This window comes from Centrocercus urophasianus, unplaced genomic scaffold, assembly GCF_019232065.1.
Source record: "Centrocercus urophasianus isolate 14NV4802_14NV808 unplaced genomic scaffold, USGS_Curo_1.0 seq_28, whole genome shotgun sequence".
Lineage (NCBI taxonomy): Eukaryota > Metazoa > Chordata > Aves > Galliformes > Phasianidae > Centrocercus > Centrocercus urophasianus.
The window spans coordinates 13,211,639-13,236,767 of NW_024884844.1; the positions used below are offsets into that span (position 1 = coordinate 13,211,639).

At 44.3% G+C, this 25,129-nt stretch overlaps 1 protein-coding gene across 8 annotated transcripts in view; it reads right to left on the reverse strand.

Annotated features, from left to right (window-relative positions):
- Positions 1–2,746: 2,746 nt before the first annotated feature.
- CACNB4 (calcium voltage-gated channel auxiliary subunit beta 4) overlaps positions 2,747–25,129 on the reverse strand; it is a 71,258-nt gene continuing 48,875 nt past the window's right edge. The window contains exons 5-15 of one of the 8 annotated variants that reach the window (XM_042827249.1): positions 23,810–23,940; positions 22,365–22,441; positions 21,978–21,997; positions 21,794–21,874; positions 19,956–20,014; positions 17,266–17,375; positions 16,158–16,309; positions 13,140–13,235; positions 7,749–7,934; positions 6,391–6,443; positions 3,878–3,964 (exon numbers count right to left, since the gene is read on the reverse strand). In XM_042827249.1, coding sequence (XP_042683183.1) covers positions 6,393–6,443; positions 7,749–7,934; positions 13,140–13,235; positions 16,158–16,309; positions 17,266–17,375; positions 19,956–20,014; positions 21,794–21,874; positions 21,978–21,997; positions 22,365–22,441; positions 23,810–23,940 — 963 coding nt within the window. In that variant the 3' untranslated portion in view covers positions 3,878–3,964; positions 6,391–6,392. Of the gene's footprint in view, positions 3,965–6,390; positions 6,444–6,640; positions 7,170–7,748; positions 7,935–13,139; positions 13,236–16,157; positions 16,310–17,265; positions 17,376–19,955; positions 20,015–21,793; positions 21,875–21,977; positions 21,998–22,364; positions 22,442–23,809; positions 23,941–25,129 lie in introns of those variants that run through there. The other 7 variants (XR_006170322.1, XR_006170321.1, XR_006170320.1 and 4 more) reach the window with 7 other exon arrangements.

The window sequence follows — 25,129 nt, forward strand, 5'->3', positions numbered from 1 at the left end:
TATAAAACTATAATTTTATACAGAATAGCTTCCATTGTGTTCCTTTGAACAGCAATTTCATAATTTACTCACTGCAGAAATACAGCCAGCTGTGAGTTGCACACCCCATGGGATAAATGTTCGTCTACGTGGCCACTAAATGAACCCGTACAGCTGCTAAATGCAACCTGCCAAAAGGGAAATATTTGAAATTAGGAATTTAACAATGAATTGTCTTTAAAGTGCCTTCAAGAGTTTGACAGTACTTTAATTCATCCAAAACATACGAACGCACCGCCTAATATTGTCTTTAGATGTGAAGACTGTCGTATCGCTTTCATTGGCTGAGCTATTGTTAGCCCAAGTCTCCTAAGGAAAAAAACATCAGGTAACAAAAAAGCCAGCTAAAATTCTCTGTGTAAGCTAGAGCTTAGGAACAGAACCCCGGCCTTTGCTTAATAATATTTTAATAGTAAGAAGAAATGGTACGAGGACGGGAAAATTACTCGTACTCACTGAGGAATACAGAACTTCACAGCTGTATATAGCAGCACTGCATAATAAATCACAATACAGCTGCCTAGCACTGCTGCAGTTCTAATACAAACACTATGAGTTAACACGTCCTGATCAACATTGCAGCTTTTACTGATTACCGTGTTTCCTAAAAATAATTTACTGTGTAAAATGAAAGAGTTCCAGTAGCTCGTATCTAGAATAAATTAACCATCTATTAGCATGTCCAGTATATTTGTGCTTAAAGATATACCTGTCCTCAAAGAAAAAAAGAAAAAACACCAAGCAATGAGATCTGCTGGATCTTTTGTAACTGATTTCTTATAGTTAAAATGCAATGGGCAATGGGAGCGAAGAGGGTAAATTAATTACATACAACAGTGACCTTAAACCCATCTAATAAAGGATCTCAATGGGTTCTTCCAAGACAATACATAACATCCCTCGCAAGCTTGTTTCTATTAGAACAAAGTTGTTTTGGCACTTCAGATGCTGCAGGTGATGGAATTTATGCCTATGTGTTGTGTCGATCTTTCCCTTTACTAGCATGACATGGAAGACTTAAAAACAAGGCTCCAAAAGGCTCTAGAAATAAATGCCATTTTTGCCTAGGAAATGATAAAGCAGTAACCTTGTTTACTAGAAAATATATGCAGGTGCTTCACAGCTACCTGCCATTAAAATGCAAATATCTTCAAGCAGTTAAATGATCGGATCCCTAATGCTACTACAGAATAAAGATAAACAGCTGTCTAATCTAGCTTTATACATCTCAGTGCATCCTTTGCAATTAATACTTTAATGCACACAAACAAGAAACTTATTAAAGCTTATAGAAAATATGTTTTGCCTAATGCCTTCTTTCTCATGCAGGTATGTGTGCTGTACATGTAACAAAGATTTGTAAAAATTACTGGAGAATGCTCCACTGTGCTATAGCAGAAAATATTAGAGAAGGCAGCTGTAGCTACCATTCCCAGACCACATCTTGCTGTGCTTTCTCAGCCTAAATGCACTTTTGGAATCTGTGAGCATTCAGCTGAAGAAAATCCAACAGGATCAGGTCTGTCATACCCATTCTTAACACTTGTTACTCTAATGGATGCAGGTATTTAATAGTTTTTTTCTTGGCAATGGCCCACTTGAATCATCCAGTAATGTTTAAGGTTTGCCTCTGAGGCAGTAGAACTGTTTAACAAATCAGTCATGCATCCATGATCTTCTAATGCTGCTAGAGATGTACGTCATTTTTGGCTGTACCAGGCAGGAGATGAATTACTTTTCTTGTTTTTAACATCAAGAAGATAACCAGGCTCAGTGGTGGTGGAAAATATCAGTGATCTTTGTTAACTGGTCCAGAAAGCGGAAGAAACCATAATAATTAGGATTTCCCCCCTGAAATTCGTGCTAGGTGCTCTTAAAGCCCCCCCTGGGGAAGATATTCAGATACAGAAGTCAATGACCCTCATCTTTGAAAAAACTTTTGACATGAACCTGCATACAGAAACACACGTTCAGCACAGTTCTGTCAATTTAAGAAAACAAGCAGTTGGAACTTCAGGAGTCTCTGCTTACAGACCTTGCTGTGTTGTACAAAACTGCCAGTTCTGCTCACTGTTTCAGTCGTATTGGATCTAAGGCTTCACTGATGGTGTAAGATGTGAGGTCTGCTCACAGACACTGACCTATTTAAAAAAAACCTGAAGACTCAATAGGTGAAATAAGTGATCAACAGGAAATAAGGCAGCGATATCTCCAAGGATTTATCGCAGTTCTTTGAGTTAAAAATGTCAGCTCTGCATGTGAGCGATTATTTTCTGATTCTCCATTTTTATTGCATGCTAATTCTGATGAGCGTATTATTCCCACTTTTATCATTTAGGGACCCTTAACCTCCCCCCTTTCCTCAGATTTCACTACAGGGATTGAAACTGATGTTCTTCTGGAGAGTTCTTGTGCGATGCTGGAATTTTCAGACATTCAGAGACAGATTTTGAAGGTTGCAACACGCAGCTACTCAGATGGACTGGAAGTGGAGGTACTCTACACTCTAGGTTGGAAAAGTAGCATTTTCCATTTAAAAAGGCAGGATACTCAAAATGGGAGAAAAAATACTGTGTGTCTCGGTACCAGTTTTGGTACTCCTCCTTCCTCCTCCTCCATTTGCCCCATCCCTGCAGGCATTCAAGGCCAGGCTGGATGTGGCTCTGGGCAGCCTGGGCTGCTGGTTGGTGACCTGCACACAGCAGGGGGTTGGAACTGGATGAGCACTGTGCTCCTTTGCAACCCAGGCCATTCTGTGATTCTGTGATTCTATGATTTTGGGACTACTAGCTGTATTCAGGTAAACAAGAGAGAGAGGGAAAAAAAAGACTATTCCCAACCTCTGACCACACAAACTGTCCTAAAGTTTGTTCATTTTCCTGTTCCTGTTTCCCCTTGTCGTGTCATAGCTCATCACTGCTGACCCCAACACAAAAGTCAGTACTGGCTAAACTAAAGAAATCATTTTGCTGCAACACTTATGCCAGCTCTAAAAATAATTTCAAACTGGAAAGTATTTTGTAACTGCTGCAATAATTTGTGATTTTGGCACTCTCAACAGTTTACATTTGGTTTGTCTGAAAAAGCCATTCTGGAAGGAAGTAGTTAGGATAAAATGCTTTTATTCTAACTGTAAATGTAAACTGAGCTTCCGGCAAACAAATACTGTAGCTGACTTTCCGGCTTCTACTGGTTTCTAATTTTCAGATTCTTCATTTTTATCTTTTTCACTTGATTGCAACATGCTCAGGTTGACTTTCCAGTCAATTCACCCAAATTCCAACAGGAATTGGTTTATAAATTGGTTCCAACTGGAACTGGTCATTTGGAATTTCCAGCACAGGAAATTACTTTATAAGTGCCTCGATAATAACCCTAAGTTACAAACTGATGTGCCTAATATCTAACGATGAGAAAAGGTATGGCTATAAATGTAAATGCTGTACTAAAAAAAAAACAACAACAACAAAATGCAATCTATATGACAGGGCATAAACGTAAGGGCATGATAACTCTTTTGTCCCCTACTGAACATCAAATGACAGCAGAGTGTAACCTCAGTATAACCGCATTACATCTGCCAAATTAAGGTGAATTGCTTTTCCTAGCTACGTTATGGCAAGTTATCAACTGATGAATACTATTTTTCCCCAGGTTCTTGAACTCAAAGCCTGTGTCGTGAATCATGGCTATATCCTCCAGGGGATCCTCGGTTCCTATGGGGTTTGTAAGTGTCCTGGTATGAGTCAGAGTACTCTTCTTCCACTAGAGGGTAGTGATCTCGGCTGTGTTGGGAACTGGAAGACAAGCGGTTCCTGCTCTTCCGAGCCCTTTCGTTGTGATAATTTTCATCTGAGGTCATGAGACTTCGTCGCTCAATTGGAGAGTTCTCTGCTGAATGGCTGCTGTGCCTCATACGCTGGCTCTACGAGTATCAAAGAATCCAAGCGTTAGCACAAATAAGGAGAATTGGGTACTTTTAAGCTAGTTTTGAAACTTTATTCTGAGGTCTTTCAACATCCATCCACTTTTGTGAAATTCGTTTTATATTAAAACCTGTATGCTTACAGGAATGGGTTACAAGAATAGTTTGGTTCCTAGAGCTGCAAGCAGACCAAACATGGCATTACAACGTGTCTCTTATGGCATTCACCACCTTAAACACTACAGGTCGCTTAGCATGAAAAGTGAGCTGATGTATTCAGCATTTATCACCTTTCTCTGATCATGAACATAGTCTCATTCATGCCTCTATTCTGCTTAGAAACAGTTTGCCACAGGTTTACGGATCTTCAGAAAACAGCTGAAGGTGGTTTTTGCCCCTCTTGTTTTTAAAGGTTCGGCTCCCTGAGCTCTCTGTAAAAAACTTCACACGACCCAACAAGTGACAGCAGCTCACTGGGCAGCAAAGCCATAGTTAAAACGTTAACAAATTCTTCCAGCTAAAATGCAGTATTTTAAGTAAGATAATGAGCTTCTTCTATCCTCACATTCCCAAAATGACGTATTACATTTATGACATAAAAAAAAAATTGGTTCATGTATTTTGCCAATGAAGTAGCACACTGAAGGGGTCTATGCAGACAACAACCCGGTTTACTGCCATCACATTAAGCCTCTCACCCGTACAGCTCAGAACAAACGTGGCCTGTGCTTCCCTTTCCTGAGATAACAGTCACTGCTCTGATCCTGGCAGTGCCAGCAGAACGCTGCTGTGATGGCTGCAGCCCTGTGGCCTCAGGTTCACAGGCACACACAGCACTCCCTGCTCCTCTCCCTTCTGAAATTTTGGGCAAGGCTCTCCATGCTCTGAAACCTTCCTCCCATCGCTACATCTTCTCTGTGGCAACTGTTAAACTGCATAATTTATAACAAAAGGCTTGTCTGCCTGGGGAAGTAAATAACCCTGCAGACAGGTGTACATTACAGCACAGCAGATAGGATGTCTCGTCTCCCAGCGTGGATCGATGCTACCAAGGTTATCCACTGAGAGACTCCATGTAGTGAGCTGACACAGAAAAGCTGCTGATCTACAAATTCGTGCTTAATTACGGGGCAGCAACTTCTACAATGCCTTGCCCAAGTTTTCCTAGCATCATGTCTTAGCAGTGTCTGTATGTCAAAGTCCATATATTTTCTTCACTAGAGAGCTGCAAATTTAACTTCCTATGCTCACGTTCTCCTTCTTCACTGCAGTAATTTCTTCTCTGGATGCAAACTGTTATTTTCTTAAAACCTTCCAGTCTTTATTGTGATTGCATAGTAATTCTGATCCCACTATTTCCCTCCTGAGATGTGTAACCATGGCATAAACCTGGTGTGGTTACATGCTGCTGTTATATCCCAAATTACTTTTGATCCAGTTGCACTGTCTGCATGACACGGCCTTCAGTAGTTGCCTTAAAATGCCTCTGGAGCCTAAGGAGCACTTATCCCCACGACCTGAACTGCAGGATGCAAGTCTGTTCACCAGAATTAGGATGAACTACATAGGTTTAGACCTAACCAGAGCTCAGCCACAAATGCTAACCACTGGCCCCAGCTGGCATTGACAGTTCACTCATCCTGCTGAGGCCTGCAAATACATGTGAGCATCCCCATCACTCCCCACTAAGCAGCTCACAGCCAAGGACCGAGTGACCACAGGCTTTGGAAGGTGCACCACACAGCTGTAATGGGACACTCCTGGAGCTGCTGGTCTGACTTAGCTGTACATATGCCAATGACTTCACCCTGATGACCTTCATGAAGCCCAAAGGTTCAGATTACATTAGAAGCTTCAATCACAATAAACTATACTTCAAGTGACAGTTGAGTGAGAAAGAGACACCCCCAAACTCTGATCGGGTAAAACACAAACAGACTGCCCCAGCAAATCTGCATCAGTTTCAGATATGACTGCTGTAAAAAGCTTGGGGGCTTTTAGTATTTGGGGCTTCCAGTATTCGGTTCCCTGAGGTATCAAGAGAGGAGCCACCAGGCCCTATGAAGTATGAATTCTTAAATAACCATAGGCACCTAAGCTAGTTTGGTTCCTTGGATGTGTGAGGGCTTCAGTCACCACCATGACATCAGAACATTTACAACTGAAACAAATGCTTCCAAAGGCTGGAATTAGCACACATCCTCTCGGTGGGTAAGCGCTTCCATTGATGGAAGTCTTCAAATCAACTGTGTAAAAACCCCCAAATTCTTTGAGTGCTGGAGCAGCACTGAGAGCCACGTCCTGCAGTCCTCAACTGGGCATCATTCACTCAGGGAGAAATTTACCCCTCTGCAGAGAACTAGCACCATTCAAGTCCCAGCTAAGCCTTCACAATGAGGGTGAAGTGGGGATTAGGTGATGCATACCTTCAGCCAGCCCACTGCACAGGGGTGATTTTCATCTTCAGTGTGAGTTTTCCCTAAGTAAATGGAGCAACATTTCACAGTCACTGCTGGTGTCCATTGATCAGAGAGAAATAAATGCCTGAAAAAAATTCTGCGGATACACCCAGTTTTCAAAATGAAACTGAAGAGGTGACAGTTCTACAGATGGTATTTTATTGTCATGACGGGATGGAAAACTGAAATTTTAAGGCAAGTGAAAATGGAGACAACATTTTACATGTGTGCTTTATTAGTAACAGAACAGTGCTTGTGCGTTCAGCCAGTCAGGAAACAGTGGCTCACTGAGCCTAATAGAATCAAGCACATCATTAGAAAGGTGAGTACCAAACACCATGCACCTTCATGAAGTGCCATTCACCCACAGAAAAAATAGCTTCATTTTCATTGGGAACACTCAACATTGAGTCACCTCCTTCAAAAGCGTTACCTGCTTCCAGACATTCTACAAGCAGAACAGAGGTTAAATTTGTCAGGTGAATCATTCATCAAATCTCATTTGCTCAATCGACTTCTGACATACGTTAGAAAGTGCACATTCCTAGGAAGTCACACACGCACAAAACACCTTCTGAAATGCTCAGACTTTAGAGTTCACTACGGTCCTGATCTTCCCAAGCATTCACAACTATTACTTCAACAACACGTTCTGTTTTCAAACTTAGTAAAGCACGTACTTCTCGTTAAGGACTATTTACATGCCACGTTTGAAGTGTCAAAGTTCAGCCGTTTTTGAGCTATCCCTGCGAAGAAAAATGGTCACAATTTTTTTCAATGGGTAAAAAAAAATGGGAATTATTCACACTCAAAGAACTCAAAAGGTGAAGGCATTCTGCTGACACGAGACAAGCATGGATGTTCATCACCCAAATGCAAATGCTTTGTGAAGTTATGAGTTAGAGAATGGGACATTAGAGAAACTGTTCTTCCCAATTACAGCAGCCACGAGCTCCACTGCTGTGCCACAGTGTATTCTCAATCTGAGAGCATCCCACTGGCAATGGCATTTTTTCCACATTAAAAAAATGCCATTTTTTAATATGGCCGTGATACCAGCGTAAATGGCAGCAACGTGTGCAGCCGTTTTATTTCCCACTTAAGCCAGAGCTGTCGCAGTGCTTCAGCTGTGTCTGCGTTGACTATGGGCCTCCAGCTTGCATTCTTGCTGCTGGCTGTGGCCAAACAGCAAACAGTTGACACTGAAGCACGTAAAACTTACGCTATACACAACACAGTACACCATTTCCCCCCCAAAATTAAAAATAAAACAACAAAATACCTGACCTCTGCTGCTGTTTGGGAGCTGAAATGCATTTTCATACCTGCAGTCCAGAGATCGCAGCAGGGTATGGGGACAGTGCAGTGGATCCCAGGTTTCGCCCAAGAAGAGGAGTCATGGGTGTGCTACTGGTGGTGTGTGTAGCACGCCAGTATGCCTCCAGGTATTCTGCCAAGTGTTCGCAAGCATCTTCGAGCTGGTTTTCATCCAAAATTACATCAAACATTTCCTGATCACAACAACAAAGCGTTGGTTCATTACAATGTTATGGGTGAAGTGAGAGAGGCGTTAAACAATTCTCATCATGCTAATACTTTAGAATTAAATAAATAGCAACCAGAGCACTGCAAGTGCAAAGCAAAGGACATGAGTGGGTTTGTTCAGCCTAGAGAAAAGAAGGCTGAGGGGTGACCTCATTGCAGCCTTTCAGTACCTAAAGGGAGCCTCTAAATGGGAGGGGAGTCAACTCTTTGAAAGGGTAGATAACAGCAGGACAAGGGGAAATGGTTTGAAGTTGAGGGAGGGAAGATGTAGGCTGGCTGTCAGGGGAAGTTCTGTGCTATGAAAGTGGTGAGGTGCTGGAACAGCTGCCAGAGAGGCTGTGGATGCCCCGTCCATCCCTGGAGGTGTTCAAGGCCAGGCTGGATGGGGCCCTGGGCAGCCTGGGCTGCTATGAAATGGGGAGGTTGGTGACCCTGCCTGTGGTGGGGGGTTGGAGCTTCACGATCCTTGAGGTCCCTTCCAGCCCAACCATTCTGTGATTCTGTCACCCAACGCCAAAGCTCTCCCCTCACCAGGCACTGTGCGGCCCAGCACGCCTGAAGGCACAGGACTCCAGCAAAGAGTTTATTTTGCTCAAAGCATTCTAACAGAAGACAGGAACTAAAGCAGTCTGTCAGAGCAACACTGGGACACTTTACATTGCCTCTCACATCCCAGTCAGAATGCGTTTGTGGAGTGAAGCACGCTCAGCACAGCATTTCATACGGTGATGGCAGTGCAGAGCAGGGCTCTGCCCAGGCACAGTGCAGTGCCACTCAGCACCTCTGCTTCTGCCAGCTATCTGCACGGCCCCACGTCTGTCCTCACATCCACAAAGCCATGCAGGTCACACCTTTTTCAATTCACCCAGGATCATTACTGAAGCATTAATGCAAATCCTGGCATTTTGCCTCAGGTCTTTTCAGTGCAAAGTCCCAGAGGAGAATTTCCTGGTGAGCACAGAAGGATTTGGGGCCAAGAGGCTCTGTGCTACCCAAGGAGCCAAAGTACACTACAGGCAGTGAGTGCTAGCAGTGAAATGCTGACACAGAACCACAGAGCTCCTCAAGAAAAAGATAAACGTATCTTCGGCAGTGAAATGCTGTACTTCATCTGTGATCTTAACTCTCTCACCTCCGTAGAAAAAAACTATTGTGAAAACATCACAGGAAATGAGAAGTGCAGGTGGCACAGGAGCAGCTACAGCCCACACCGTGCTGCTCTGCCTTGCACAGTCAGACCTGTCCTAAGCTGATTTCTCCAAGATAAGACTCAAAAGTGCAAGACCTTCACTTGCACCTACCTGCCACCTGCAAGTCTGCTCCAGAACTTCACTTAGCTCTACAACCCTGATATTGATTTCCTCTTCCTTATCAGTGTGGTAAATAAGTGTTCCCTCCTCTGCAAGCAAGTGCTTAACACTCTTTCAGTGCTAAGATCCACTAACCATGGGTATCCAACCTTTGGGTTTACCTGGGCCATGCTGAATGAAGAGGAATTGCCTTGGTCCATATACATGTAGGTTGCTCCAAAAGTAATGCCTCCTATTTATTCCCATTGAAACAACAACAGCTACAAAGAACACGATAGCACTATTTGACAGAGCAAATTCCCAGCTATAAAACATTATTTTTTCAACAGTCACCACCATTAGCTCTGCATTTTTGCCATAAGAACAGGAGCCTGCATGCCACGCTTATAGAAGTCAGACCTGCTGTTGCTGTCACCACTGCTGAAATACAGCAACCCCTCACTGTGCTCACACACCCACAGATCAGTCTCTGTAGACTCTCACAAGCACTGATGAATGTCAGTAGGTGCCACGTTTCCGTGTGGAGGAATTCAGTGACAGCTCTGCTCCACCTGCACTTCCATGTCAGACTCCATTTGGTCACAGTGTCCCTCTGCTGCCATCTGTCACACAGCCACAGCACCTGATGGGATGATGGCAGGAAGGTTCTGCCTCTGCTGCCGTACCACCAACATAACAAAACAGAAGGCATTACTTTTGGAGCAGCCCTCGTAAAATATAGGATATAGTTAATGTACATAAGGTAGAAAAAACTTATTTTTTAATGTTTTTTTACTAAAGCATATCAAAAAGAATGCAGCACAACCATTAACAGCAGTGGGATACGTGACCGTGCTCTGGGGAAAGCAGTGTGCCACACTGTAAAACATCCTAAGTGCACTAGGTCAAGTACAGAGAAACCAGAATGGGATGCCTATGACCAGCACACCTAAAGCATACAGTTAGTACAGCTCACATTTCTTTGAGCCACATTTCTGCTTAACGGAGTCATGCAGTGGCAGCCGTGGCTGGAGTGAAAGATTAGCAAGGAATTAATAATGAAAGCAGTTCCTGAACTTAAGAAAGAAAGCTATTTTTATAATGTCTAGACAATACAGCACCACCTGATTGCTTAAGACTGACTTGCAGCACATGAAACAGACTGTGGCTTTTATGGCTCACAAGTATCTCCACTTCAAACAAACGCTGCTCTTGCAGGAATCCAGCCTGCAAACAGACAGAGCAGGGCCTGGTGCAGCAGACAGACAGCAACGTCTTTGGTCTCAGCAGTGTACTTAATTAAATCATGGATCAACTTGGCCCTTTAATTTAAACTCAATCAAACCTAGTTGCTCACGAGCACAAACCAACACTTAACTGCCAGCACCGCACACTGCTTGGGAAAGCCCTGCTGGCTTCAACACAGCCCGTGGGCAATACCAAAAGAACCCGAGTTAGATTCCATAGCAGCATCACTGCCAGAAGATTTTTCCAGATAATTCAAATGCTGCTTTAAAAAAAAACACCACACTGCTTAATTCAGGAAGACACTCATCCTACATTACACAAAAGATTCCAGACCCTATTCTTTTCTTCCCAATTGCCAGCTGGGGCTATGGGATCACCCATAAGAGCAGCAGGCACAGTGCAGGCAACTCAGAAAATTGGAAACACTTCTCTTATTCAGGCAGGGCCTTCCGTTGTTGTCTTGGGCATCAGCAGAACTGCAGCACCCAGGATTATGGCAGAGTTTAGTGGATCCTGAGATGCACAACCCAAGTGCTGTGATGCAACAAACGAGCTACAGCTCACACAACATGGTGCACAATGTGCACTTCAATAACAGCCACTGCTTCATTTCAACGGGTTTGCACAAAGCTGAGTGGAATAAGAGGAAGTGACTGAATGAGAGAGCAGTTCAGGCTGTGGAACACACACAGGTTTCTCTGTGCAGGTGGAAGAATAAATGCACCTTTCAAGATGTGAAGAATGAAAAATGAGGTGCTGTGTGCAAGCTTGCAGGGATGGCTCAGCGTCAGCAGCACCAGCTGTATTCAAACAGGTGCAGGTGCAACTCCATTCACTTGGCTCATACCCACTGAGAGTGAGGAAGGCAGATACTTCCAAAGAACTTGTTTTGTACTACCAACACTGTGTAAGTTGATTGGACTTGCATGGCTCACAGGAATTCCCTGTTGTCCTTTTCAGACATAACAATTCAGTGTAAACTGTGTGTGAGAAACACAATACTGCTGACTTCTGCAGAAACGGAGGTAGCTCCGACATCTTTCTGTGCTGCTCCAAGTGGAAGACAAGGATGAGGCAGCAAACAACCTACAGATACTATAGCCAGCAGCTTGGAGAGTGACACTGTGCTTGGCACAGGGCAGAAGCAAGTCTCAATAGTATGAAGGGCTCCTGCATGAGATGCCTTGCCCCATCCCTGCAGGCATTCAAGGCCAGGCTGGATGTGGCTCTGGGCAACCTGGGCTGCTGGTTGGTGACCCTGCACACAGCAGGGGGTTGGAACCAGATGATCATTGTGGTCCTTTGCAACCCAGACCATTCTATGATTCTATGATATCCCATTTAGGAAACCCTGGACAAAAGCTTGGGGGAATACGCAGAACACACACAAGGAGTCAGATGCTTCAAAGCTGCATTCAACTTGCTGGCTGGCTCTGCAGCACAAGCAGCTGCATATATATGTGCAGTCACCATCTTCCACTTCTGACAGTGGACACTGGCAAGGAGGAAGGCTTCTAAATGCAGAGCTGACAGGCTCAGAGTGTGCAGTCTGAGCACAGTGAGCACTGCAAACAGTACATTTGGCTGCAGAAATCAAGATACGCCCCACAATTATCACCAGTGCTTTTCTACAATATTTGAATTTCAGCTCTGTATCAGGTAAAGGAGGAACCTGAATCAGATCTGTCTCATCCTGGACATGTTCTTAATCCATTCATTTTTCAGACAAAGACAAGTTTCAGTCAAACCTATCTCCTTTTCCCCTGCTTTCTAACACCTCCATGTAGATCCAGCCTGAACATACACCAAAACATTATGCAAAACTCCCAATATTAAGTGTTCTGACAGATCTGTGTAAACTGTTCCTCCATTTCCATCTGGTTGGTGCTGCTGAGCAAACTTAACTGAAGCTCCCTTGCAGTTTCAGTAGGAAATGGTGCTTTTCAGAAAGCAAGCCCTCATCTAAGCATGCCCATACTTAACAGCTGTCTCTGTCACAGGAACCAAAGGCTTTCACAAATACAGGCAAGTCTGCCCTGCACAGACTTTGTCTGCACAGCATTGCCTGCCTAATCCACTATCTCAGACCTGAGCTCCTTTAGAAGCACACTGATTGAGGTGAATATCAGCACCTGTGATACAATGGCCCTGAGCAGTGACCAGGCTTCCAGATAAAGCACCTGGAAGGGTTCCAGGTGCTGCAGTGCCAGGAAGCTCAGGGATGGCGTGTGTGCAGCCACGAGTGCCTCACGCTGTGCAGGAACTCGCTGCGTGGCTGAAGGAAAGTCCCCTGCAGCCTCCTCCCAAACATGACTCTGAGACTTCGGCCCCTGAGACAGCACTGCTCCACAAGTGATGTAATTTGCTCGTGTGCTGCTGGAAGATCAGTTTTACCACATTTCTGACCTGTCATCTGGCCAAAGAGCAAAACAAACCCGGCTTTGGAGACAGTCAGGAAGAAAGTACCACACTTTTTTGTTCCTCAGCAACAAAAGCTGAGCTAGGGTTGCAGTGTTGGGCTGTCCACAAAGGGAAGTGATAACATTTGAACTCTGCTATAATAAAGGACCGAGACAGCAGACATCTTTCAGACTCCACACATCACAAGTTCTTTAGCCTTTCTTCTGTACTTACTGGTGGGCATTGTGCAAGTTTATCAGCTGCCACCAACTGAACATTCAAGTGTTTACTTTGTGACTTTCCTCTAGATTTAATCAGTCGCTGCAAAACCTGATAGAGGAAAAGAGGAAAAGGTGAGTTTAAGAATCATGTCCATAATGCTCAGAGACTGACATTGCACTGGAGGATTACCAATTTCAGAAGCTCTCTATTACGTTTAACAAAATGGACAAAATATTCTCCCTGAATAGAAACATAAACATTGCTAAGAGCCTCCCTGAGAGCTGGGTGTTTCCTTCTGCATCACATTCGATCCCTAACAAATATTTCAATGGCAATGGAAACAGCAATTTTGCTTTATTTGCTTTAAGTGACAGGCTATTTATGACCAATGTAATCTTCTAGAAGAGCACAAAATGTAAATACACACATAGAGAATGACAGAGGACTGACTGCAGCACAGCAGTAGGAGCACGTTATGCTGTGTAGCAATAATGCTGTGACTGTATCTGTTCCAAGGAATGTTCTGGGTACAGAAGGAATGTTATGCACACAGTTCATAAATTCCTCTGTTTGTTTCTTCCACTATTAGAACTTCAGGGTCAGAACAGTTAGAGAATTTAAAGGATTTCCTGTAAAGTCTCAAAGAAAATTAAAGAATCACAGAACGGAGTATTATTGAAGCTGGAAGGACCTCTAGAGGTCTCTGTGCCAAACCCCTCGCAGGATCACAGTGCTCAGCTCTTTGTCCAGCTGAGTTCTGGGGTAACCCCTGTGGGTCAGGACCGAGCACGTGCTCACACAGCCCAGCACACAGCCATGTCTCTGCTGCATGGCACACTGCTCCCTCGTGCCCACGCTGCCTGCCAGGAGCCCACGTCCCTACCTGCACAACTGCCCCAACTGAGCAGGGGCTCACAGCAGCCCAGGGACAGAACTTGGCATTTCCCTCTGAAGAACTTTAGGATGCTGGTGAAAGCCTGCCAAGGTCCCCCTCAATGTCAGCCCTACCCTCTGGCACATTAACCTGCCCCAGACTTCGGCATTTCCCACAAACAGGTACTCAGAGTGCACTGCACTCATCAGCCAGGTCGTTAACAAAGACACTGAGCTGTGCTGCCCCACTACGGACCCCTGATAACCAGGAACAGTTAGACTTTGCACCCTGCACCCAGAAGTCTGCTCAGTCTGAAACCCTTTTGATAATTCACAGTCATCCAGTGCGTATCTCAGCAATTTGCCTACAGGAGAGTGCAGCAAAGCCCTGCTGTAAAGGCCAGCAACACCCACAGCTCCTTCCACGTCCCATGACAACAGGCAGCCAGGTCATTTCCTGCTGGGCCCTATCTAAGCAGCACGCTGCAATTCATGTAATATTTACTGTGGAGAGTTTGTTTATTCTTAGGCAACAAGGATCTCCCTCTGCTTCCTACTTACCTGGAAAGACAGGGGAAAATCTGAGACAGATTTTTTTTCTGTACACAAGCTTCCCAAACAGTCATTATTACCAGAAAGAAATTAAATGGAAGTTACTTCAGTAGTCAAAAAAGGCATGTTCAAAAGGAAGGTGAAGGCAGATGTTTTCTTCCTATACACCTACACTTACATGAAGATTTGTTTTCTTTCCTCCCTTCCCCAGCCTTAGCCACCAGTCCCTGTGGGATGTGACCCTCCTCCAGACGTGCCAGCAGTGCTACTCATCTGTACTGAGCTCAACAAGCCCAGCTGGGAATCAGCAAATTCCAGTTACCCAGGCTCAGTATAGGTTGGGAAAGATCATATAGAGATGTGAGGAGCTGGCTGCAGAGAGCCAGTAGCAAGGGTACAGAGAGAACAGTTCAAAAAAGGCTTTCTATACCAGCAAAGTTGTCTTCTAATAATATGAACTCTGCAGGAGTTCCATCACACTCAACACACACGGCAGACATTTCTGAAACTTCTCAGCTCTAATGGAATTCCTTTGGATAGTAACCAAATTGACTTCAGTCAATACAAATTGAGCTTTAAAAGCATTTTAAAGTGCATCTTCTCTTACAGTATGGGCATACAGATGGGGCAGGGTATATCCACTCAACACAGTGCAATGCCCTGTCTATACACCCAAGCCCAAACACAAGCCATTTATCCACTCCCTTGCATCTTAAGCCTTCTTTGGCTTCTGCTGCCCAGCCAGCTTGCTGAGCAGTGTCACACTGCTGCTACAGGAAGCAATGAAGCTGTGAGGAGCTCAGCAGAGGGACTGCAAAAACCAAAGCCAGAAGGGAACAGTGCTTTGACCCAGAGCATCACTGTGAGGGTATCCTCTCCCCAATCCTCACTCCAGCTCCAACAAGCTGGGAAGCACTGCTGCGTTAGCGGGCTCTGCTTCAGAAGGGTAAGTTAGGTCAAGTGAAATGCTGTGCTAACGTAATCAGGCTGCTCTAATGCTGCATTCAGTTTGTGCTGAATTCTATCCTGTGTAGCAAGGATAACTGTCTTAGAAAACGCAAATGATTTCATTATTTTTTATGTCTTCTGAGACGTAACTCTATTTTCCCCCATAAAGAACTTACAAGTCATCCTGAAAACTTTCATCACTGTGGGCAGCAGCACATGGTGCCAAGGACTGAACCCACCCTTCTCTGTAAGTGGCCTCTCCATGCAAGAGGATAAAATGGGGACAATCAACACCTGATTCAGGGGAAAACAGTGACTGTAAAATGCTGATTGGCATCTTCACGAACAACATGCCAAATGCAGGATTAGCTGCAATGTAAATGGCAGCTGTAAAGAAATAGAGCTACGTGACCAACTCTGTCCTCTAGGGATTGAATGGGAGGAAAGAAGTGAACAATACATGACAGACATTAGTCATCTTTTGACACACTTCCACTGCATTAAGTAGTGCTGACAGAGCTCCAGAAGGATCTTTCAACCTCAAGCCCTGTACTGCTGTGATTGTTGGAGGAGTAAAACATCTTATCCTGCGTACACGAATGCCATGCAGATGCTGAAAAACTCAAATGCAAATAATTTGATGGTGAGATACATTACCTTTGGAGAAGACACTTTAACATGGACAATAATTGGTGCTAGAGATGTCTTGATAAGTTGTGCGGGGTGATTGATAGTGTCTGCATCCAGGACAACCAGCTGCAAGGACCGGGCCAGCTCAAAGATTCTTTCAATCTCACTCTGCACTTCAGCTAAAGGAGGAAAATAAAGCAATTGAAAGCCATTCAACCCCAGTGCTACTTACACAAAAATAACAGAATGGCCTGGGTTGAAAAGGACCATAATGATCATCCAGTTTCAGTCCTCCTGCTACGTGCAGGGTCACCAACCCAGACCAGGCTGCCCAGAGCCACATGGAAAATACCATCACCCATTCAGTTTCACGAACTCTATACATTCTGAGATGAATTCCACACGTGACTTCATGTAATTTTCACACAATAATCTATTACTCAAGGATTTTTTAAATTAATGTCATCTTTGAGGCAATTCCATTGTCTGAAAACACTGTGTACACACTACAGCTAAATGTATCTTTCTATTAACTCAAAATAAGTTCAGGCATATTTTTCAGATCTGCAAAATATCTCAGGAGTCATAAGATATTTATTTTTGACAGTAATATATTTATACTTTTTAGGACTTTTTTTTGTTTGCAAATTGTAGCTCTGATTTAACTTAAATAAGAATCTGTACAAAAAGCAGAACTGTGACCAGACAATCCCAAAAGCACAAAGATCTGTTTATGGTAAATCCTGTCAGGGTATTATTTAAAAAGACACCGATGGCAACGTTCACACCAAGGCACTTTTGTCTGCAGTAAAAGGAAGGAACACGTCAGAACTAGAAGGAAGATGATGAATCTGACCTTTCTCAACCATTCCCATGCATGCGAGTAAGTTTAAATTGATAAAGTCAGCACAGGTGAATAGTTACAATAGCTGTAATCCTGCTTGCTCTAGCCCAGGCGTTGCTCCACAGGATGCCAACTCAACACACTGTGCTCTGTGCCACTCCTCTGTCAGGAAAATTCCATCACCCATCAGAGGACGTGAAACACAGAATTACACACTAAAATGCTGTAGGTGCATTCAGAACTGGGGACAGTGCAGCCACGCTCAGAGTTACAGCTGTGTCCACGTCTTACCTAAACTGGATCGTGTGTTTGACCGCTCAATTATTGCCCTCTTGCTTGGGTTATTCAGAACAGACCTCTTAGCAAGAGAAATGTCAGCTGTCACTCGGGTTATTGATATCCTATGGGCAAGAACACAGCACAAAACAAATCCACAGTCGTTACTTTTTTCCTGTGCCACGCATGATTTACAGCCACATTTCATTCCAAAGTGCAAATCCAATAAAACACCACTCATCGCATTAGAGAACAGCTAAACAGAAATGCTGAGTAATTGTACAATTATTTGCTACTGCAGACTCTTCACACAGCTCCTGCTTTCCTGCTTAATCAGCTCACGTCTCCCCATCCCACCACCCATGGATTTACACAATACCTGGCTACAAGCTAAAGCAAGTCTCAGGGCACAGAGCACGGCAGCACTCCTCCCAGGTGGCATAACCAAAGCTGGCACTGCCAGCAGGTAGGGAAGGGCCTTATTTGAACTTTGCCACTCCCATCTGAGTCACCAAATGAAGCTGCTGGCTCTGGATCTCCAGCACACGGCTCCTCGTCCAGACAGGGCTGTGCAGGGGGCTCAGGGACTTGGCACAAGGTCAGAACAGGAGAAAAGTGAGGTGAGCCACAGCCGCTGTGCTGCTGAAGCCTTCCCGTGCCTTGTGTGTGGGCATTCAGGGTGCAGAACAGGGCCCTGCTATTCACCTGCATCTGAGAGTTTGTTCTTCGATCAGATTATAAAACAAAGAGCACGCGATCGCCTCATGTAAAATCCAGTGAGAAGGACTGTGATGAGCTAAAGAGCCACGAGTAACAAGAAGAAAACAGGCTGAAAATGACCAGCAGCCATTGCACACAACATAAAGACAGGAGGAGCAAGCAGCAGCTCAGGTTCCAAAGAATGAATTTTATTGATTTTTTTAAGTGATTCAAACTTGAAGTCAATGGTATCAGCTTGTATGTAGCACTGAACTTTTTCATAGCTGAAATGCCTCATGTCTGCCTAATTTAGTTGCCAACGTGTCTCACAGCAGGAAGACTTCCCAGCACCACTTCACTCCAGGCAGCACAGCAGTGAGAGCACAGCAGCACAAAGCAAGGTGCTGATCCCCTCGGCAGCACTACATCTTCATCTCCCACACCAAGGCACTGCTGACCCATGTGGGTTCAGCCTCTGCTGAGCAGGCTCTCAAACACGGTTTAAAAAGACACTGCAGAGCAGTCGTGTCCTGGTGACTCGACGTATCGCATCCCATTGCCATGGTTTCCCACCAAAAGCAATGACTGTCAGTTACCAGAGGCACACTGCAAACTGACAGGTGTGTGGCAGGAGCTGGAGGGAACATACGCAGCAGTCCTGCATCTGCCCTGATGGAAACGTGCACCAGAGCTGTGCTGAGCTGCAGCGAAACCACATCAGTCAAACTGCTCAGGAGGGGGAGAGAGTGTCCTGACAGCATGCAACAAACACAGCAAACAGAGCTGTGGGCTGCAACAGTCACTGCTTCAACTGTCGGACTTGGAATCCATCATTGCCTTTGTGGAATGTGTTAAAACCACTTCAGCTGGGCTATTAGGAGCAGGGAACAAACATTTTGCACAAAGGTTGCTTATTAAAAGCTCTGTTTAAGCTGTGAGTTATTTGAGCATCACCACCTCTGTGCTGCACCCCAAAAGGTGCTTTGAACATAAATCCTATTCCACCTCTTCTAAACTATGGAAACTTCTTTTCCTCACCTTAGTGCCAGCATTTTAGGCTTTACAAACCTTCCTTCTTGTCACAAACGTGGGGCAGCTAAACCAGTGCAGCACAAGCACCCTGCTATGCAGATACAACACGCTGAACACACTATGGTGAAAGAAGGGTCAAATATCCCAATGGCAGAGCACAGATCTGCAACCATGGGTGAACTTCAGGGGTGAGGAAGGGACGCCATGGACCAACCCTCTCCTCCTTACAAGGAAATGCACAAACTTGTTCCCCATCACAGCTCTTCAGGAAATATTCTTCTTGCTCCAGCTGTAGTTATAAAACACCTTTTTGTGTATCTCGGTGCTCAGCATTTCCATCTTCAAGCTTTAATTATTTCTGATTACTAACAATAGTCAAGAATTAAATTCTTGCAGATGCCAGCCTGAAGCACTGTCACTACCTCCAGTCAAATGGACTGTTTCTGCACAATTCAACATGGTACTTGCAGGGCTTGGGTGCAAGTAGTTTTATCTGAAGCGCATCCTGCTGGACAGGAGCCTGGAACTACACAAAACAAACCAGGAGCTGAGCCCTGCCCAAAGGGTTATTCACAGGTTGGCACTGCTCCCCAGCACTCCCAGCTGTACTGGCACTGCGTGCTTCCCACTGCAACGCTGAATACCCAAGCCTGGAAATGCCACTTCAAAGCTATTCTGTCACTTCCCTTGTGCTCCAGTCACCTTTCATCTAGGTTTCTCTTGCAGCCCTACTCTTATGAGACACTGAGGCAAAATGATTCATTTAAATGAAGAAATCCTACGACGGACATAGCAGATGATACAAAGACACATGCACACCTAGTGATGTATCAGCTTCAACCCACTGTCAGCTGCACTTTGCTGCTGATACCATAAATCAGTTTGGAACATGCACCGGTCTCCTTTCATTAAAAAATATCACCAAAGCGTAAGTAACACGTGGAAAAAAAGCATGGAAAGGACAGCTTTCTCACCTCCCATCAAACCTGTGCTTCAGGAAGTCAAATAGAGCTTTCTGCATCATGTCTGTCACCTTCGCAGAGGTGAGGAAGATTGAGCAGAGGGGAATGACAGGGAGAAAGAGAAGTCAAAAGTAAGAAGAGGTAAGCAAAAGGTAAGGATACTGCCAACAATCAATACCTTTTGTAGGTACAATCATTTAATTAACATGCTCTTGGAAGCAGCTTTGTAACAAACACTTGCAGGTTTTCTGACTCACTCACAAAATGTGGCCCAAAGGACATCAGAGCTGTTGCTCTGCTCCTGCCTCCATCTGCTCTGAGGCATCGGAGCACACCTCATCACCTTCCAAAGCAATGCCATTCCCAGCAGGACTCAGCACATGTCAGAACCACACGGGACTTTGGGTTGAACAAATCCCTTGCTTTTTCCCCCACAGTAACGTTATTATTACTGGCATAAGACTTCAGATACAAGATCTGTTCTGTCGGATGGCTGCTGTAAGAGCAAAACTATTCTCTGAGATGCCTACAAAGAGGAAAAAACATGTTTCCACTCCTGTAACAGGGAGAGCATCTGAGAGATGTTCAGCCCCAACAGACATCATTTGCTTTCCTGACTGTTCCTTTCAGTACAACTCTACTGACACACAGATAGGATCTGCACCAAAGCCCCAGGCCTTTGGCAGTTTAATTCTCCCAGGTTACCTTTAAAGTGCTTCTCAGAGAACTTAATCAGAAAAAATACCACTGAACTTTTCCATACAGGTTGCAAAGTAAGAGCAATGTGTTTCTGTTGTGTAGAACAAAATTGGGATGAAAACACCCTAACTGCAGTACCATTTATACACCTTCGTATGTTCAAGATATTGGATTTAGTATTATTTTCTAACACAAAGAGGGGGAACATACTTGTACAGAGGTATGCACTCAACAGACTGCTCCTCTCCCCACCAAACTTCAGTGCCCAGACAAATTAAGCTGTGGTGGAGCACCATCAAAACCAATGGCTGACATTAATTCCTATCACGAAACACCACCGTAAAATTAAAAGGCAGATGAAAATGAAGTGCCTCATTCCTGCTTCACTAAACTACACTTCTAATCATTCTTACTAAAAAAAGTGATGTAAGAACATCGCATTATGCTAACATTACCCTGCTGCAACCTTCTGAAAAGAGCCATTCCAATGTTTAATAATATCCTATAAAGTACTAACAGCATTAATTAAGCTAAATGAAGCGTATCCTTGATTTTATGTTCATGTTAATTTAGATCTTAATTTGGCAAAGCACTTAACAGATGGGTAAGTTCACCGACAGGCCCTGCTAAAAGCCTCTGGTCTTTCAGCATGTGCTAAATGCTCTTTTGAATCTGCAGCAATCTTGACAAATGGGTCTCCTGTTTATCTGCACCTGTTATCACACCCACCTCCATGTTGCAGAGAGGCAAATAATTTAGAAGGGCTAAAGGTTTCCTCATATTTCAATACTACAATGTAATGAGAAAACAAACACGAAGAAAACACACTGAAATGACATTCACTGGTCCCCATGTTCAGTTTCAGGTGCTGCAGAACAGATACGGATGTGCTACCACAGCCCAGCTATTTTGCTTGCCAGCACAGAGCTTTGTGGGAAGACGTGAAGTTTTCACAAGTGAAAACATGCGAATCACCTTACAGGGAAAATGTCTTCTAAATTTGGATTAATTCAGCTCAAAGCACGTGCTGGTTTGACTAAAACTGTGTAGTTTAAGGATGTCTGGTTGGTAATCAGGCCAACACACCAAATGCATCAAAGGAAACCATGGGCAAGAAAATGGGAACTGACTGCAAACACTGGGATACATACCTCATAGCCTTTCAGCGATGGCCCCACTAAGACAACGGGCCTCATAGATGGCACCACATCGTATGGGGGAACGTGTTCTGTCTGGAAGAGGAAAGCATTCCTTCAGATCATTAATCAAACTGAGAAATCTGGGAATTACGCATTCAAAATGAGGAATATAGAACGAAAGCAGAAGGGTACTTACCACTTTTTGTTTCTGTTTTGCTAAAAGACCAAACAAGAACTTGGTTAAACACACACTGTGCATAGCAACCGTAACGCTTGCAAGCAAAACCCCACTCTGTTCTCCTTTCCTTTCCACTCCACACTTCTTGCTTTCCATCAGCGCTACTTAAATTGGTCACTCATTCTGTTCTGGGCACAGTTGCCCTTTTTCCTGAGGTTTTTTACTCCCAGTCCCTTAGCAACTACTGCATGTCTGGAAATAGATGTCTTTCTCCACCTCTGCACGTGTACTTTCAGCAGAACATCCTAATAATGCAAAGGGGGAAAACCCACACTTTTCAGACATGACTTTTAAAATAGAAGTAACAGAAATAGCAAGAGTTGCCTTAAGTAAAACTCTCCTTACCTGTGGAAGTAGGTGTGGCTCGAAACGTGCCAGAAACCATTTCTCCAAGACTTGAAGAAGAATTTCCACTTGATTTCCTGCAGTATCAGAAAGAGTACTTAGTATTCTTAGCCACATGCAGACTGACCAGCAAGGGGATGTTAGGCCAAAGCAGCGTTCTGCCCTCACTTTCCTGCCAGCTCTCTCTGGAGCAGGGACTGTTTAATGGCAAAACCATTCCATGCATCTCCTGGACACTGCTGTAACACTTGGGATACTGTAACTGATAGCAGCAGTTCTCATCATTCAAGGACATAAAAACCTCTTTAGGTTTGGTCTGTGTTAACACTTCTGGGTCTGTTTACTATGTAAAATCTCAATGTTGTCCTATTTTACAATATTTCTCCTGTTTCAGAGTGGGTTTTATTCCCAGTATTCTCTGCAGGTGAGATTAGATTGTTGCAGTGGAGTCACGTCCACTCACACCAGCAGAGAACTCTTCAGCTAATATGTTACGTATGAATCATTATCCTGAGCAGCTCCTGCACGTGGTACCCCTCCTTCCATGCACTGAAATACACTGGTTTCTGTGAACCCCTCTCAGAAACTGTAAAATCAATTTGAAATAAAGCTCAGTTCGTGCTGCTCAATCACTCCAAAAATCACCTCCTTAGACGGCTTACACTTGAGATGATTCCCAACCTTGATTAACTGCATTAATTCCCTGACAGCGCTACACAGGTGAAATCGTGCTTCCCTTTTTGCTCACTATCAGGCCTAGAATCATTTGGCTCACCCTTCTTTTCCCTCCTCCATTACAGTTTTTTGTTCCTTCTTATCTACATTTCAATTTCAATTAGTGGGAATAATGTGGTAGTAGCAAAATAATCTCCCCGCTCCCAAGAGAAAAGAGTTAGCCATTATTCAGCCTACAGAAGAGAGATACTTCAATATCCAAACTGAGACCAGGAGCAACAAGTTTTACTCCCCAGTCCTGCACACAAGCCTGTATTCTCCCAGGCCTTGCTATCTCCAGATGCAGCAGTGTGGAAAGGTAGAAGGGCCAGGCTGGAAGATGAAGAGGAAAGGAAGTCGAATGCAAAACATCATCTCTATGGTTTGGGCAAAAATGGAGAGGGGGAAAAAAAAGAAAAATCCCACAACCTTGCCAATATGAGAGAGCACCAAAGGTTTGACTTGACACAACTCTCTCTCCCTTCAGAAACTTTGAGTGTTACCACTCACAATGTATAACTTCTCTTTTCTAAAGCCAAGACACATTTTTTCCTTCTCACAGCCAACATCTAATATGCCTACCCTCTGCAAGCACATCTTTTTGCTTGGAATCCCAAATCAAACACTCATTCATACATACTGCAATAAAAAAGAATCAAGTGACCTTTGAAAGATATTGTCCAGTGTGAGAAAAGATTTCAAATTATTTTAAAAGGTTACAGCATCCTTACCCTCCATGGAAACGTCCTCTCTTCTGCTCCTGCTGGATGCGGATATTCTCCAGTCTAAGCGGGCTTGGAATGAAACCAATTTCACAGCCCTCCTTCACCAGCCTCCCTATCCACCAGTCATTATTGTATTTCTGGAACACAGAAAGGTTTCTGGCCTTGCTTCATATCCAGAACTCCCTATTATCTTATCTGCAATTCTCAACTCCGTACCGGCTGATAAAACAGGACTCGAACTGAAGTCTGAACAGCGGACAGTCTGAGTAAATTTCAGTGAAGGTAACTGTCTTTGAACTGCTCCAAAACATCCTGCTGTGACTTATCCTCTGATATCACAACTTTGGGGCTGAGGGTGATGGAGACACAAGGAGCATAAGCTGTTTCTGATGAACAGGTTTAAACCAGGCTGGAGGGGGCTCTGGACAACCCGGACCAGTGGGAGGCATCCCTGGCCGTGGCAGGGGGATGGAACTGAACGGGCTTTAAGGACCCTTCTAACCCAAACCACTCTGTGATGCCATGACTCTCAAATCAGAGCCCTCTGAGGATTAACTATTTGATTTTGGTTCCAAACGTGTGTCTTGAACATGGGAACTTTTCTTCTACTAGCAAGACGTGGAGTTCTGAATGACACCTCTAGACAAGAGATCAGAATCAGGGTTATGCTGAGAAGAACTGAACAGCACAACCGATAACAATGCAGTAAGGGAAGCAGGGCTATTTGCATTAGATCATTACCTTCCATAAGCTATTCTCTGCATTCAGCATGTGGGAGGACTACAATTCATTCCTACTGGTTGCCATGCCCATAATGTCTTCCATATTGTCAATGGCTGTTGCACTTCTCTGAAGTAAGCACGTAACGTATAGTCTTGTAGGAGACATGCAGGACACACTCTCAATATAGCAACTCGTCTGTTACTGCTGATGTTTCATCTCATCAGCAGGGCGACCTGACTTCTACCTAGTTTGGTGTTATTCTAAGATCTGGATCTAATCTAAATCATGGTTATTCCTGTCCAGGGAAACCCATCAGATCACTGGAAAATGAATTCTGCAAAGCCTTTTGCCATGAACCATTCCCCAAATCGTACTGAGTTACAGCTTCAGGCAGGCTGAAGGCTTCAGAGTCAACAAAGAAATGCTGAACTCCTAGCAGGGCAGGTGAACACCTGAAAGCCAGATGGTTTATGCATGGAGGGAGTGTGATCCTGGCCATTTGGATCTCAGAGGAATGCTCACAGAAAGCCATAACACGGACTTGTGACATACCTCATGAAAAATGTACAGGGCAGCACGGACAGGAGCTTAGCACATTCAAGG